A 16,446-nucleotide genomic window follows, 5' to 3' on the forward strand; every position below is an offset into this window, starting at 1 on the left:
CCTCTCTCTCTCTTCTGGTGTCCCCCAGGGCTCAGTTCTTGGCCCCCTTCTTTTTATCATTTATCTACTCTCACTTGGTGACATCATCCAACAGCATGGCCTGCAGTTTCACTGCTATGCAGATGACACTCAGATTTATATAAGCCCTCTGACTCTCTGCCTCCTGATTCTCTGGTCAGTTGTCTGGGTGATATAAACAGCTGGATGACCAGAAATTTCCTTAAACTAAACAGCAGTAAATCTATGGTCATTCTCATTGCTTCTTCTTCCACCTGAAGAAAATTGCTCACCCCACGCTATCCATCCCAGGTTTTATTACATCTTCAGTGACCCAGGTTTGTAACCTTGGTGTGACTCCACACTTTCCCTGGAGGCCCACATCAATAACATCACAAAAATAGCTTTTTTCCACCTAAAGAACATTGCTAGGTTACGTTCTTCTCTCCTCATACATGCATTCATTACATCTCAACTGGATTACTGCAACTCTGTGCTGGTTGGGCTTCCTTTCAGCAGCTTAAAAAAACTTCAGTATGTTCAGAATTCAGCAGCAAGAGTTCTTACTCACACTAAACCCTGGGAATACTGCAAAATCTTCACTGGCTTCCTGTTCATTACCGAGTACAATACAAAGTTCTTCTCTTGGTTTATGAATCTTTGCATGGTTTGGCCCCCAGTTATCTTTCTGCCCTGCTCACTCCATACTGACTTCACTAATTTGGTGAAAGAGCTTTTAGTGTTGCGGGTCCTAAATGAGGGAACTCTGCCACTCTCCCCCCGCACGAGCTCATCGTTATCTGTTTTTAAGAAGCATTTAAAAACTCATCTTTTTAGGACTGCGTTTCCAAGTTCATAGTTAATTATTTTAATCTTTGTATTCTTTTTATTCTCGATCTCTTAATCTTTAGATTCTTAGCTTTTTCATCTCTATTCCTTTTTTATCTGCTTTCTCTGGCTTGTTTTGCTGTTTTGTGTTGTTTGTGTTCTTATTTGTTTTTATTGTACCCTATTGGTTGTCATTTGTCTTGATTATATTTGAATTGTACAGTGTCTTTGGGTGTCCTGAAAGGCGCCAATAAATAAAATGTTATTATTATTATTATTATTATTATTATTATATATAAGCAAAAACAGAAAAGACACTGAAAAGAGGCGTTTGATGAATATGTGTTTACATGTGTGTGAGTTTGCATGTGTGTTTGTGTGTAGTATTTGTTAAGGGGTTGATCATGGTTTGTATTTTTGATTAACTTATAACCTTGGATTCGGGTGCATGGATATCTAGCATGTTGGAAGCAGATAAACTTAATACATATTAATAGAGGTCGTATGTTTTATGTTGTAGAGATTAATCATGATGGTTGATTTATACCATAAACCAACTTAAGCTTAAGTAAAAACAGTAAAAACACTGACAAGAAGTGCATGATTAATATGAATGTTTACATGTGTGTGTGTGTAGGGTTTGTGAAAAGGTTGGAGTGTTTTGATGAACTTTGTGAGTCACTCGGGTGGTGCAGGCGTCTGTAACACCAGCCCACCACCACTGAGACTCTATTAGCTAGCCGGATGTTTACACAGACATGATTGGCTAAGTCCTGTCTGGCGATGGCCCTGTAAAACTGGATCCTGCCACGACCAACTGTGCTTTGCAGTGCTGAGATATACCTGGTGCTAATAAAATCAGTTAATTTCTTTAATCAGTTGTACTTTACTCATTTACTGCAAAGTGACTATATAGAAAATGTATAAATGTATTTTTATTTTTTATATTTTACTCAGTCTCTCAAAACACTTAAAAGGTGTATTTCTTGTGGACATAATGAACTCAAAATGAAATGAAAAGCATACTTATACAAAAAGAAAAGTCTTCTTTAAATATAATGATATCTTTTTAATTGTTAAATAATTTAAATTATCAGAGCTGTGTCAAATGCAAACAAAAAAGCCATTAAGATTTTTTTTCCTCAAGCAAAGCAGCCTTTGTTTTGTCTTGTCACCCAAATTGCTTATCGCCCTGTGTTCTACCAACTGAAAGGTTGTGGGTCGATTTCCGACTCTGCCATGCAGCCACTGTTGGGCCTGTGAGCCTCAAAGCCTCTTGACTAGTACAAATAAAAGAATTGCATCAGCTCAAGACTATCTTATTATTTAATCTAATTGTGTATCATTTTTATTTGTCACACCTTGAGTGGTAGACTGCATTCATCACCTCTTTGGGTCAAAAGGAATACAGGCATGAATGCCCCAGCCAACTTACACCAGTTCATAAATGAAGTAATTCAGCAGGAACTGTGGCATTACACGTTCATCTACATTGATGACATTCGTATATGTGGTAGGAATCTAGTTGAGCATGTGGCACCTGTTGTGACACATTCTGCAAATGCTCATTTACGTCAATCTTGAGAAGTCCTAGTTTCATGCCAGCTATGTGGCCTTCTTGGGCTTAGTTGTTTTCTGCTTGTGGATGGATCCTGCCAAAAACAAGACCATCTAGGAGTGGTTTTGCTCCACCTCAGCTGGTCCAGTGCTTTTTGGGCCTCACCAACAATTCATAATAAAAACTTTAGTACCATTGTGGCACCACTAACTACCCTATCAAAAAGGAAATTTGGTAGCTTTCTGAGCTGCCGCTTAACTCAAGGCCTTGATTTGAATCCTGTCTAAGGTAAGCCAATGGTGTGTGCTTTTAATGTTTGTCAAACCTTTTATTGGAAAAATTATATCAGTAAATGTCCTATGTTTTGTTCTGATTCTGTTTTTCCACTGCACCTGGGTTCAGAGTTGGTTTAGTGGTGAGTTCTTAGTTGACTTATGGATGTTTGTGGATGTTTTGTACTCTGTGTTATTTTGGTTTCCTACTTGATTTACAGTCTGGGGTTCCAAAACCTAAATCACTCAGAAAGCAGAAAGACTGCTTTGTCAGAGCCTGGATAGTTTAGTCCAAGTTGAATTTATTTTTCACAGGTTTGGGTTTTAGCATGGCTTTTTTCAGTGGTAACTGTTTTATTTACCCTGATATATTGAATGTGCCATATGTCTTTTTTAATATTTTATGTCATTGGTTTGTTTTATCATTCTCTCAATTTTATTGTACAGTACATTGAATTACATTCAATGTCTTTGAGGACACTTTATAAATAAACATGACTTTAATTTAATTTAGTTAGTACATCAGATTTTTTAAAATTAAAATCCAGAATTTAAATCTCTAAATTTACCAAAAAAACCCAAATCTTTATTAACCACTTTCAGCAATTTGCTTCCATAACTTATCAGGTAGAATAAAATAAGTCCTGATTGTTAATGTTTAAAAGCTTGACCTTGATATATACAGTTTACAGAAATGAACAAGTATTTAGAATTGAACAGTGCTGTTCCCAGGTGCTCCAGTGGATTCTGAACCTGCTGCAGCTTGCTAATGCTGCCAGCCAGAGTGCGGCATGGGGATGAGTGGTAGACTGCACTCAATACCTTTTTGGGTCACTGTGAATACAGGATGATGTTCTTTGGGCTCATGAATGCCCCCATTAACTTACACCGGTTCATCAATGAAGTAATTCATAAAGCACTGTGGCAGTACATGTCCATGTACATTGATGACATTTGTATATGTGGTAATATCTTTTGTGGCACATTCTGCAGTGGCTCCTGGATAACTACATATACAGGGTGAGTCAAAAGTCGCAGGACACTGTTTTATTTCTGAAACGAAAGGGAAAATGATAGGGGGCCTATCTTTTAGGCTATGTCCGGAACATGGCCACCATCTTGAAAGCTGCCATATTGGATCAAGGGCAAGTGAAGTCTGACTGCCGCAATCAGATTTGCAATATCTTTTTTGGTTCAAAAGTTATCAACACAGAAAGTTCAAACTTTTGTTGTTCGTTACAGGTAACTTAAGATGGAACTGACAAAAGAAGAGAGGATTGAGGTGATTCTGATGTCTGGGAAACGCAGCTGCTGTATCATAGCCGCAGACTTCAACAACCGACACCCAGAAAGACCACCAATTTCACACAGCACTGTTGCATCCCTCATAGCCAAATTCTGAGAAACCGGGACTGTGTACAAGAAGTCACGTAGTGGTAATCCGAAGACTGCTACCAACGAAGAAACCTCAACAATGGTTTTGGTCGTCTCGCAGCAGAATGTGGTGTCAGCTAGTCATCCCTTGTACTGATTCTTCATACCAATACGTGGCACCCCTTCAAGATCCAGCTGCAGCAAAAACTATCAGAGGATGACCCTGATAGACGTGTCAAGTTCTGCACCTGGGCGTTAGACCAACATCAACGGGATCCCGCATTCGCACAAGGAATTTTGTTCAAGAGTGTCCTGCGTCTTGTGACTCACCCTGTAAATCAAGCTGAAGAAGTCCCAGTTCTTTGCCAGCTCTGTGGCCTTACTAGGATTAGTTGTTTCCATCTAGGAGTGCCCTTGCTTCATCTCAGTTTGGCTGGCTTAGTGCTTCCTGGGCTTCACCAACTTTTTAAAGAACATTAGTACCATTGTAGCACCACTAACTGCCCTAACCTGCAGGAAATTGGGTAGCTTTCCAAGCTGCTGCATAACTTGCACCGTAGACCGTCCATCCATTTCTGTGTGGAGTTTGCATGTTCTCCTTGTGTCTGCATGGGTTTTCTCTCATTAGTCCAAGACATGCTGTCAGTTTAACTGGAGATAGCCTGAGTTGGATTAAGTGGTGGGAAAACAGATAATGAATGTATAAATTAATTCATGAAAAAATATCTTTACATGCTATTAAATACAGCTGTGTTCATTGACAGTTTACCGGATGTAACAACTGAACCCATAGAATTTATATTCTATATTCCACACAATTTATATTCCACACAAGCTTAGATAATATAGCACCAGTTTAAGTTAAATTAATTAAGGACAAAAATGTTGCTCTACAAGTATAATGACCAACTGGATGACCATCTCACTGGATACAGTGGTAGATAATAAACAAGCTCCAGTTGGTTCAATATTCAGCATTGCTCCACCTTGGAATTGAACCCAGGACCTTCTTACTGTGAGGCAACATGCTATCCACAGAGCCACCCTACAGTAGTGTTAACCAAGCAAATTGATGGTAATGGCAGGGCAATGGTAGCACAGTGGCCTCAACTTGTAATGGAAAGGTTCAAATCCCACCACCAGGGGAAGGAAAAAATTAAAACAAGCTTTTGTTCTCTGATAAAACATCTCACAAGAAACAAATGAGAAATGTCATGTTGATTAACAAGACAAGTAACATTCATACATTACATGTGGCACACCTTATTTGTAGCTAACAAATGCTAACCTCAGCTAATAATGCTAATTATACACTGCCTCCCTTCTTATAAATTGAATGTGCTCACTATGGAACAATGCGTCAGGAACGTTCATGGCTGAAAAAAAAGGGTGTGTGTCCTAGTGACTGTAAAAACACAAGTTACAGCTTCATGTACCAAACACTTCACCGGCTTTACAACACAGAGATCTGATCACCAGACAACTTCTCCACACTAAACATGAGTGCACTGGAACCTGAGAGAGGTAAGTAATGCTAAACTTCAGTCGTTTAATCATTAAATAATCTTAAAATATAACACTTCGCACTAAATAATTGTTAACATTCATTTAAAGTAACTTAGTATGACACAGCAATGCACTGGGCCATGTATTTACCACCAGACGGGACCTAAATAATAATTTTCAATAACAATTGATTTTAGCAAATGATTTTTTTGTTAAACATTTGATGCAGCAATTAATACCAAGCAGATTGAATTATAAGATTTCTATTCAAGTCAAAAACATTTACATTTTTACATGAACATTTAAACATTAACAATGAAATAACTGGCAGGAAAACCAGTAGCATTCTTTCACTGTGTACAATGCTTTTGCCTTATACTGAACAAAATCCTAAAAATCCTAAAAAAAAGTTTCAGAAATTTAACATTCAGTTAAAGTGTCAGACATTTTACTAAGTGCAGTACAGTAAAAACAGTAAGTCCCCTCCACAGTTATTGGCACCCCTGCAGTCTTCTACTATAACATTTTAAGGTTGGGGGACTCAGAGCAAGGAATTTGAGATCATTCCTAAATATCTGTCTGAAAACCTAGTGATCTCATTACATATGTACATTTTAAGTCATCCTACATGCTGTCCAGAAAAAGCCTGTTTAACCTCATAGATGCCTTAAAATGCTCCTACTGAGGTGCCTTTTTCTGACCTTTTTTCACACACAGAGAGTCATGCACTGATCTCTGCTTTCCTCCACTTCTGTACAGGCACTTCGGGCTACTAACCAGGGTCCTTTCACTATGTCCATCCCCTTTTTAGTTTGCTAGTCCCACCCAGGAGACTAGTGACTAATTTTGCATGCTGCAGGCACTGCCGAATTGTGCCTGTTAGGTGGCGCCCAGCAGACTGGTAGCAGAGCTGACATTCAAACTTAGAGAGTTCAGAATCCCAGCACTGGTGTGCTAGCAGAATATCCCACTGCATCTCATGGGCACCCGTGACCTATATTCTGACCAAATAACTGCAATGCAATTCCAGGATTTAGTGTGACACAAATTTTCTCACAAAAAAAGTTCTAATATGATGGACAGAAGTGGAGCAGCAAGTGGAGTTTTTTATCCAGTTTTTCAACTATGCAATTTTGGGTTTGTCAGTGACAATTTAACAGTTCTCGGTGCACAAAAATGAAAGAATGAATAATCCAATTGAGACTGCTATGCAGTACACAATTAACCATGTCGTAATAAATGCAAAACTCCTGCAATTAAGCAAACTGTATTTTTTGAAAAACTGAGAAACTTTAAACAGGCTGCTTTAATGCAATTTGTTTAACTGCTTTTCCTTTGACAGTTCAGAGTGAGGATAGTACAAGTGAGCTGAGGATCATCCTGTTGGGAAAGACTGGAGTTGGAAAAAGTGCCACAGGAAACACCATCCTGGGAAGAGAAGCATTTTACTCTGGGCTCTCATGTTCCTCTGTGACTCCTTTTTGTGAAAAAGCCAAAGGCATTGTCAATGGCAGAAGAGTTGCTGTTATTGATACTCCAGGCCTTTTTAACACCAATGAAGGTAATAGTGAAATAGTGGAAAGGATCAAGTCATGCAAATTTCTGTGTGCACCAGGACCTCATGTGTTCTTAGTGGTTCTGCAACTTGGCAGATTTACACAAGAAGAGGTGGATACTGTGGAGATCATTCAACAGATATTTGGTGAAGATTCCTTACAACACACCATGGTGCTATTTACACATGGAGAAAGGTTAAAGAGAATCAAGAAGAACATTCATCAAATTGTGCGTGACATTTCTGAATTAATGAAAATTATTCAGCTCACCAAAGGACGATACCACGTATTCAACAACGATGATGAGGATTCAACACAAGTTAGCGAGTTGTTTGAAATGATAAAACAACTGTTTAATGGAAATGGTGAACAACACTACACAAACAATTTTCTGCAAGAAGCTGAGGAAATTATTCAAAAGGAACAAGAACGACTTCAAAGGGAAAGTCACCTGGACGCCAAGCAAGCGAGAGAAAAAGCAGAACAAAGCAGCACATACCTGAAAGTTGCAACTGGTGTTGGGATAACTACTGCAGTCACTGGTGTAGCTGCTGCTCCTCTTAAAGGCTTCTGCACAATACAGTAATAAATAAATATAAACTGACTATCAAGTGGACTGGAATAGGATTATTAATGTAAATAATTAAGTATATCTAGCAGGTAAACTTAATATATATTAATAGAGGATGTTTGTTGTAGAGGTTAAATAGTTGAATTAAGATAAACCATAAAACCATTTTAAGTTTAAGTAAAAACAGGAAAGACGATGCAAAAAGGCATTTGATGAATATGAACTATGTATGTTTACATGTGCGTGACCTTTGATTTCTAATGTGGCTAAAGGTTTTCATACAAAACAAGCACAAGCACACATGATTCCACTTCTTCAATTAGTTTAATTTACTGAGTTTCATCAAGTGTAGCTCCTGCTTGATTCAAGTAAAAACTTGTGACTTGACCCTTTGTTGATAAAGTTGAACATTTATTTTATTCTATGCAGCAGTAATACTGATTTATCATAAACATTGGGTGCTGTGATAGAGCCTTAAATATCTGGAGAGTTTCTTTGTTCTGCCTCATCACTGGCCCATTACAGAAAGGGAAAGTGATTGACTGCATTCATCACCTCTTCGGGTTACTGTGAATACAGGGTGACGTCCTTCAGACTTTAGAATGCCCCCATCAACTTCCAGCTTTTATAAATGAAGTAATTCAGGAAGCATTGTGGCATTACATGTTCATCTACATTGATGACATTCTTCATGTGGCATTACATGTTCATCTACATTGATTCATTATAGTCTAGTTGAGCATGTGGCACCTGTTGTGGCACATTCTGCAGTTGCTCCTTCAAGTCAATTAAGTCCTAGTTCCACACCAGCTCTGTGGCCTTCTTGGGCTCAGTAGGATAGCATTGCTCCACCTCTGTTACCGCTTTTCCACCGAAAAAACCGTGGTTCTAGAACCGGTTCTGTTCGGGTTTCGCTGAACCTTGGTGTTCTGTAGAGAACCGACGCGCGTTTCCACCAGTTTTTAAGAACCAAGCAGCGTCATCAACAGTGGGCGTTACTTACTAAGAGTTAAGAGCAGTAATAATAACATGACGGAGTGTGTGGATTACGTGCGAGCATTTGTGCTGCTGTTACAGATGTTTGTTTTTATGTAAAAAGCATCGATCTAACAATCGGTGATAAGAAGACGTAACGTGTTTGTCTCAGTTGTTGTTTTCTTTAGTTCACTGATGTGAGAAGCGCTTTGCGCTTCGTTTTCACCGCGACTCTCGGCGCAGATAGCCGGTTTACTCAGCGCTCGACTCGAGCGATAAAACATCATTAAAGTTCCACAACACGAACAAACATCTGTGTGAAATAAACATCAAATCCAGTCTAAAATACCACATGTATCTGTGTTTAACTGGATTCACTTCACGTGTGTTTATGCAGCTCGGGGAGTTGAAAAAGCTTCACGCTTTATTATTCACGTTAAGCGTGTTTCGTTCTGTCTGGGTCACTTTTATCATGTTATATCACACAATTCACCTTTTTAAATGCACTTTGAAAATGTCAGCTGCAAACTGGCTAAACATTTAATCAGGTGAAGTTTAAAAGATAAAAATGCAGCATTAAGCTCCATATGAGACTCCAGCGGACGCCATTGTTGCTAACGTGCTATGCTGTACAACATGACACGCCCACTGACGGACGTCACGGTTCGGGCTGAAAAACCAAGTATTCTGTGGTGCCAGATTGGCCCGCTAGTTCGCTGTCTGGAACCTCTTTTTTCCGGTGGAAACACGCGGAACCGGTTCAAAATCAAGTTCGGGAACCGGAACGGGCTCCGTGCCGCGTCGGTGGAAAAGGGGTATGTGTGGCTGGTCCAGTGCTTCCTGGGCCTTCTCTTTAGACAATTCATAATCAACCATCATAGCACCACTAAGTGCCCTAATCAGCAAGAAATTGAATAGCTTTCTGAGCTGTCGCATAACTCACATCATAGAAGCCCAAATCTTCAAAATGTATCAGGCAGAGTAAAATAAGCACTGATTGTTAATGTACAAAAGTTAACCTTAACACAGTGCTGTTTCCATATATATCCATACATGTAATTGAAATTGAACTTGTGTTCTAAAATGCTGATCTTTTTATTATGTTCATGAATTCTCAAGGAACTGTAACACATTATAGGGTAAAAAGTCTATTCTTTAGTAGGATGTTGAAGCTGATGTTGACCATAAAGCCTTGTTCTAAACTCTGAACTTCTTTAAAGTAAAACTACTTCTTCAACAGAGCCTGGATAGCTCAGTCAGAGGACTTGAACTCTGAGGGTTCAGGGTAAAAGTCGCAGTTTGGGTGCATTATCTGTCTTTTTATTAGTCACTTGAGGCAATCTGTCTTTATGGCCTCTCGGGTAGAAAAAAGAAGCACTGATTGATTATTTGCAGAAGCTTAACCTTGCTATAGTGCACTTCCTATAACTTAAACATGTCATTTAAATTATAATTGTGTTCTAAAATGCTGCTCATTCCTGAGCAAGTTTTATTGTGTTCATAAACTGCCAAGAAATGCAATAAAAAACGAAAAGCACTATAGGGTAAAAGTCTATGTTTTACTTACTCACAATGCTGATATGAACATAAAGCCTACTTCTGAACTCTGTACTTCTCTGAAAGTGAGATTTCTTATCTTGTTCCAGTGCTACTTGATCCAGGGTTTAAGTCTAGATGCAGTATCTATCTCTTTATTAGTCACTTGTGGCAGTTTGTCTTTATAACTTCACATTTAAAATGAACAAGCCTTAATTGTTGATTTGCGAATGCTTAAAGTTGCTAAAGTGCTGTTCCTATAAGTGTACATACAGTGTAAATTTAAATGTTTGTCAGTCGTGAGCCAGGTTTAGTGCTTTTGTCCATTTTTAAGTCTTTCAATACTTTAGAAAAGCAATTAGGAATGGAACATGTTATAAGCCAGTAGACTGATTTCCTCATCATAAAACTGTCATTGATCTGGAGTCAAATGTGCTACTGTTGCACCACAAGGTTTTACAGTAATACTAAAAAACAGAATCACACAGTGTTTTGTCTTTATTTCTGTTAGATATTGTTATTTGAATTAAACTCTGTACAACCTTCATAGTGTGGCAGGGGGATGAGTGGTAGACTGCATTCATCACTTCTTTTGGGTCACTGTAAATACAGGGTGATGCTTTTCGGGCTCATGAATTCCCCGGCTAACTCCCAGTGGTTAATAAATGAAGTAATTCAGGAAGCAATGTAGCATCACGTCTTCATCAACATTGATAACATTCTTATCTGTGGTAAGAATCTAGTCGAGCATGTGGCATCTATTAGCCACATTTTGAAGCTGCTCCTCGATAACCTCCTTCACATCAAGCTCAAGACATCCTAGTTCCATTTTATAAATTGGTAATAGTTTGGAAAATGCATGCATTAGTATCTATAAAGACCAAAAATTTACACTGTATTGTCAGGAGAAAAATGGCTTGCATGAAGTCCAAGGAAATCTTTGTGGATCTGACTGCAATCGAATTGTGATCAGACATTTAGTGCAAGGACCACAGTCCAAAATCTCTGATTAACCTGGCTGAATGTCTTTGGACTTGTGAGAGGAAACGGAAGCCCCTGGAGAAGACCCACGCGGACACAGAACAACATGCAAACTCCATACAGAAATAGGGAAAGAAACCCAGGCCCACCTGCAGAAAGAGAACAGTAGAAAGGTTTGGCTTGGTAAACACCACCATCTAGTGCACGGATGCCTTCAGCAACTACTCATCCCAGTCAGTCATTCATTTTCTGTGCTTTTTCTAGCTCTTATTTTTCTACATTCTTTTATTTAGCAGTGTTTTATCAAGTGTTCAAGTTGTAGCGTCAGATTTATGTTAACAATTTAAGGAATTATGAACAAGCCTTTAAGAAACCTGAAGACCCAAACAGACAGCATGTTTTATGAATATACACTGATCAGCCATAACATTAAAACCACCTCCTTGTTTCTACACTCACTGTCCATTTTATCAGCTCCACTTACCATATAGAAGCACTGTAGTTCTACAATTACTGACTGTAGTCCATCTGTTTCTCTGAAAGCTTTGCTAACCCCCATTCATTCTTCAATGGTCAGGACCCCCCACAGTGGTGGATCATTCTCAGCACTGCAGTGACACTAACATGGTGATGGTGTGTTAATGTGTGTTGTGCTGGTATGAGTGGATCAGACACAGCAGCGCTGCTGGAGTTTTTAAATACCATTTCCACTCACTGTCTACTCTATTAGAAACTCTTACTCTTACTCTATTGCTGCTGTTTGAGTTGGTCATCTTCTAGACCTTCATCATTGGTCACAGGACGCTGCCCACGGGGCGCTGTTGGCTGAATATTTTTGGTTGGTGGACGATTCTCAGTCCAGCAGTGACAGTGAGGTGTTTAAAAACTCCAGCAGCATTGCTGTGTCTGATCCACTCATAACAGCACAACACACACTAACACACCACCATCATGTCAGTGTCACTGCAGTGCAGTGGTTGATCAGTGTATAAGCCTCAATAAATGCATGTTTTTAGTGGGGTTTCTATGTACACCTTCATACACACAGTGGCTCGGTGGGTAGCACTGCCGTGTCACAGCTAGAAGGCCTGGGTTTGATTCCTATGTACAGCAGTGCGAGCCCTTTCTGTGTGGAATTTGCATGTTCTCCCCAAGTCTGTGTGGGTTTCCTCTGGGAGCTTCGGTTTCCTCCCACAGTACAAAGATGTGCAAGTATCTCTAATGAACCTGACTGCACGTCTTTGTACTGTGGAAGGAAACCGGAGCTCCCCCTATGTGTGAATGTGTGTGTGTGTGTGTGTGTGTTTGCCCTTTAATGGACTGACAACCTGTTCTAAGTGTTTTCTTGCCTTTGGCACAGTGAATCAGACCCACCGTGACCCTGAATAATATAAAGCCCCGGTAAAACACACAATGAATGAATGTTATCCCACAGACAGGGCATGTTGTAGCCTAGCAGTTAAAATACTGGACTTGTAATCGAAAGGTTGCTGGTTCAAGCCCCACCACTGACAGGTTGCCAATGTTGGGCCCTTAAGCAAAGCCTGTGACCCTTAATTGCTTAGAGAATATACTGTCTGAGTTGCGTTGGATAAAAGCGCCTGCTAAATGTGGAAAATGTAAATGTAATGCAGACAGAAACAGTGCGACATCACTGAATGGTAAAAACTGTTTAATAAATAACATGAATCAGTGACATGTATTAAAGCTGATTTTCCCCAGTGTTAATGACATCAGTTATTTTTTTCAATAAGTGCTTTTACAGGGGAACAGAATGTAAAAACAAGCGAACCTTTACACAGTAAATGTACACTCAAGAATCTAACACAATTCAGCTCTACTTCCATCATGGCAATCACACGCATGTGTTACTGACCTCCAAGAGATGGAAATTCCAGCTAATTCATTCATATAGCAGAACCAATTCTGGTGCGTTTTTGATTTATTAAAATAATTTAAGTATTCACGATCAGATTCATTATTATCAAACGCTTTTCATACAAATCAGTCATCAAAAAGTACTCGAGTGACCAGCACAGGTTCATCTTTAAATTTCACATTAAGATTAAATTTCATCTTCATAAGAGATTATTGGAATGAGAAATAGCATTCCTAAAGTAGCTGTCCATATCTGCTTTTATCTTTGGGTCTGTCTGAAAACCTGGTGATCTCTCTACATAGATGCATTTTACATGACGTCATCCTACACTCTTGGGAAGAGGGCGTGTCTAAATTCTTAGATTCATTAAAATGCTCCTACGGAGGCTCCCTAATTCTGAGTGATGATCTGACTGAATAACGAGGGAGTGTCCGACGCCTCCTCAGCGCTGAAGGCAATCCCAGCATTCAGTGCGGCACAACTTTTCTCATAATTACATAGTGGACAAATGCGGAGCAACCAACAGAGTTCTTTTCAAATGTAAATAAATTCTCATTGATGTTTAATCTGTATAAAGGTGCACAAGTGTCGTTTATTTGTAAATTTAGGCTCGTCAGAGACAATTGAACCATTTTCAGTGCACAGAGGGAGCTTACTGTGTTAGCTTAGTAAGCTAAAACTGTGACATAATCGGCGTAATCTCTGTATAAGTAGTGCATCTAAATAATCTGCCTTATGAGTTCAATGTCTTATTAGAATACTCTCTACTAAGGCAGATAATCAGGTAGGCAATAGGCAGCAAGGCAGCTCACTGGGTTTTCACACAGACCCCATATCTGATTCTAAACCAAGCTTTCTGCCCCATACTGTTAGCCTAAAAGTGCACAATGCAGAGACGCACCCTGTGTATGATCAGATGTAGTGAACGTTGGGGTAGTGACGGTGTCTGCATGCAGAGGCTTTCAGCGCTCACGTCGTCCACATGCTGTATTCACGCGAGCTCGCTGGATCTCCTTGGATGGGCTTATGGAATCTGGTAACGTTTAGAATTCATGCTGTTACATCCGACAGGGTATAAACCAGATCACCCCCAGGACCCTAGACAATTTCTAGAAAGCCATTTTGTATTTATAAAATTGTGAGGCTAATTATTAGCAGATTATTATCAATAGTATATATTTATATCTAAAAGAACAGGTTGAATCCTGTATGATCTGGTTTCACCGTGTTCTAATACACATACACCGCAGTACGTTTCACATCATTAAGCAGCAGTAACCCGGTCGGCATGGATCCTTCCTGCCACCAGAGGGCAACAGTTTAAAAAAATGAGACACTTTACAGCACAAGCGAAAACCATTTTTTCCCTATTAGACTCAAAATGGTGCTTTTTCTATTACAAAAAAGAAACGAAATAATATGTACAGCTTTGTTGATCCACGTTGACTTATTGCACACAACATTTCTACTGTAGATTTATTTATGCCGGGCATTCTCCTGTCTTTTATGTGCACACACACACACACACACACACACACACACACACAGATACACCTAGGGTGTCCATACATCCTGTTTTAGGGTGGACATACCATTTTTTCATCTGCCTGTCTGCAGTCCAGTGCGATGCCTAGAAGCTACCGGATGCTTGTAACAATCATATTTAATTTGCCCGTCATTGGCTTTCAAACATGTCATAAGAAACAACTCGTATTTCATTGGTTTAAAGCTGCAGCGTTCCGTGAGGACATCCACCTCTTTATTGTGGAACGTCCAGCCCTGAAATGCTCGTTAATTACTACGTTTTAATAACTGTTAATGTTGTAGACGCGCCAAAACGAAGAACAGCGTCCAGCTTTTGGAAGAGCAGGAAAGATGATTTTTATTATTTATTTTTTTTTCTACCACCCCCCCCCCCCCCCAATTTTCTCCCCTAATCTAGTCGTGTCCAATTACCCTGAATGCGTCCTCTATACTTATTCGACCCTTCACCGCTGACTGAGGACGCCTCTCAACTGACATACGCCCCCTCCGGCACGTACAGTCAGTACAGACTGCATTTTTCACCTGCACGAGTCGAGTTCATACACTGATGGACGCTGTGCATGGAGGGCCACACCCCCATCAGCATTACTCCTCAGCCCTGTGCAGGCACCATCAGTTAGCCAGCAGGGGCCGCAGTTGTAGCAGTTATGAGGACCTATGGTCCGACTTTCTTACCCTCTAACCCTGAACAACAGCCAATCGATGTTCATGCTGCCGCCCAGTCTGAAAGGCAGAGCTGAGATTCGATACGATGTATTCGAAACCCCAACTCTGGTGAGCTAGCGTACTTAACCGCTGCGCCACCTGAGCGGCGGAAAGATGAATTTCATGCTTTTTGTACTTTTTGTACATGCTTTTTGATCGTGCAATCCAAGCTGGTAGATCGCACCTCATTCAAACAGGTCAACGTGATTGACATGAAATGTGGTCACTGTTTCTTTAATTTGCTGCTTGTTATTATAGCTACACCTCAGCCCCGCCTTCATTCATCAAGAGCCACTTTGCACCAGTTGTGCATTTTTCCTTTTGTAACCTGCACTGTTTGTGAAGATGAGAGCACAACCAAGCACAAAGAAACCACAAATGCTTCGATTCGGGCAAGAACACTGCAGAGACGCTGATGGAGAAATTTTAACCTACAATCTGACATTCATATGAAGTGAAGCGCCTCTACTGGACAATTCTGGAACTTGCTGGCTGAGGAAAAATATCCAAACATAAGAAAATGTGCCACATATTTGACAGCATTTCTGGATCAACCTACTCGTGTGAATCAGCCTTTTCCCTCACATAAAAATAATTAAGTCTAAATATGGGTCCTCGCTTACTGATGAACACTTGGAAGCTGCTTGAGAACTGGTATCAGCAGCTACTGTCCAAACTACATAAACCTGACTGATACCACTCAGTACAAATCATCAGAATAACGTCAGTGTCCTGTAATGCTGAATATCAATATAGGAACTAAAGCACATTTAAAAAAAAAAACAAGTAGATCGCGATGACCTGTCGACTGAAATAGTAGCTCTCAAGCTACGAAAGTATGGGCACCCCTGTACTACTATAAGTATCTACTCTTTTAGTCAACTCTAAATGTGGTGAGTAGAACCTTCATTAATGTGTCACAATTAAATTAATTAAGGTTTTAATTTTGTTAAATGTGCTGTAGAGACGATCCTGACTACCCACTGTCAGGCCCTCCTTTTGTGGTTATGGAAGTAGCCACCCTAGACACACACACACATTCACACACACACATAGATGTGCTGTAGTGTCATTTTAGCTCAACAGCATACAAACTCAAAAACAGCTAAAATAGCACCTTCTTAAAATTGATCACAAAGATTGTTAAGTTTGTGTAAACTAAA

General features: G+C 39.8%; 1 protein-coding gene across 1 annotated transcript; it reads left to right on the top strand.

The window, feature by feature from the left end:
• Window positions 1-5,528: 5,528 nt before the first annotated feature.
• LOC134315312 (GTPase IMAP family member 4-like) lies at window positions 5,529-7,677 on the top strand. Its single transcript, XM_062996401.1, has 2 exons — window positions 5,529-5,553; window positions 6,878-7,677. The coding sequence occupies exons 1-2, from the start codon at window positions 5,529-5,531 to the stop codon at window positions 7,675-7,677; spliced, it is 825 nt and encodes a 274-aa protein (XP_062852471.1).
• The last annotated feature ends 8,769 nt before the right edge of the window (window positions 7,678-16,446 follow it).

Source organism: Trichomycterus rosablanca, chromosome 5 (assembly GCF_030014385.1).
Source record: "Trichomycterus rosablanca isolate fTriRos1 chromosome 5, fTriRos1.hap1, whole genome shotgun sequence".
In the NCBI taxonomy this organism is placed as follows: Eukaryota; Metazoa; Chordata; class Actinopteri; order Siluriformes; family Trichomycteridae; genus Trichomycterus; species Trichomycterus rosablanca.

Excerpts from the sequence above, each read along its gene's own strand:
- LOC134315312 (XM_062996401.1), top strand. The coding sequence starts at position 5,529 with ATGAGTGCACTGGAACCTGAGAGAG. Across the intron at positions 5,554-6,877 it reads TGCACTGGAACCTGAGAGAG|TTCAGAGTGAGGATAGTACA; the intron begins GTAAGTAATGCT and ends TTCCTTTGACAG.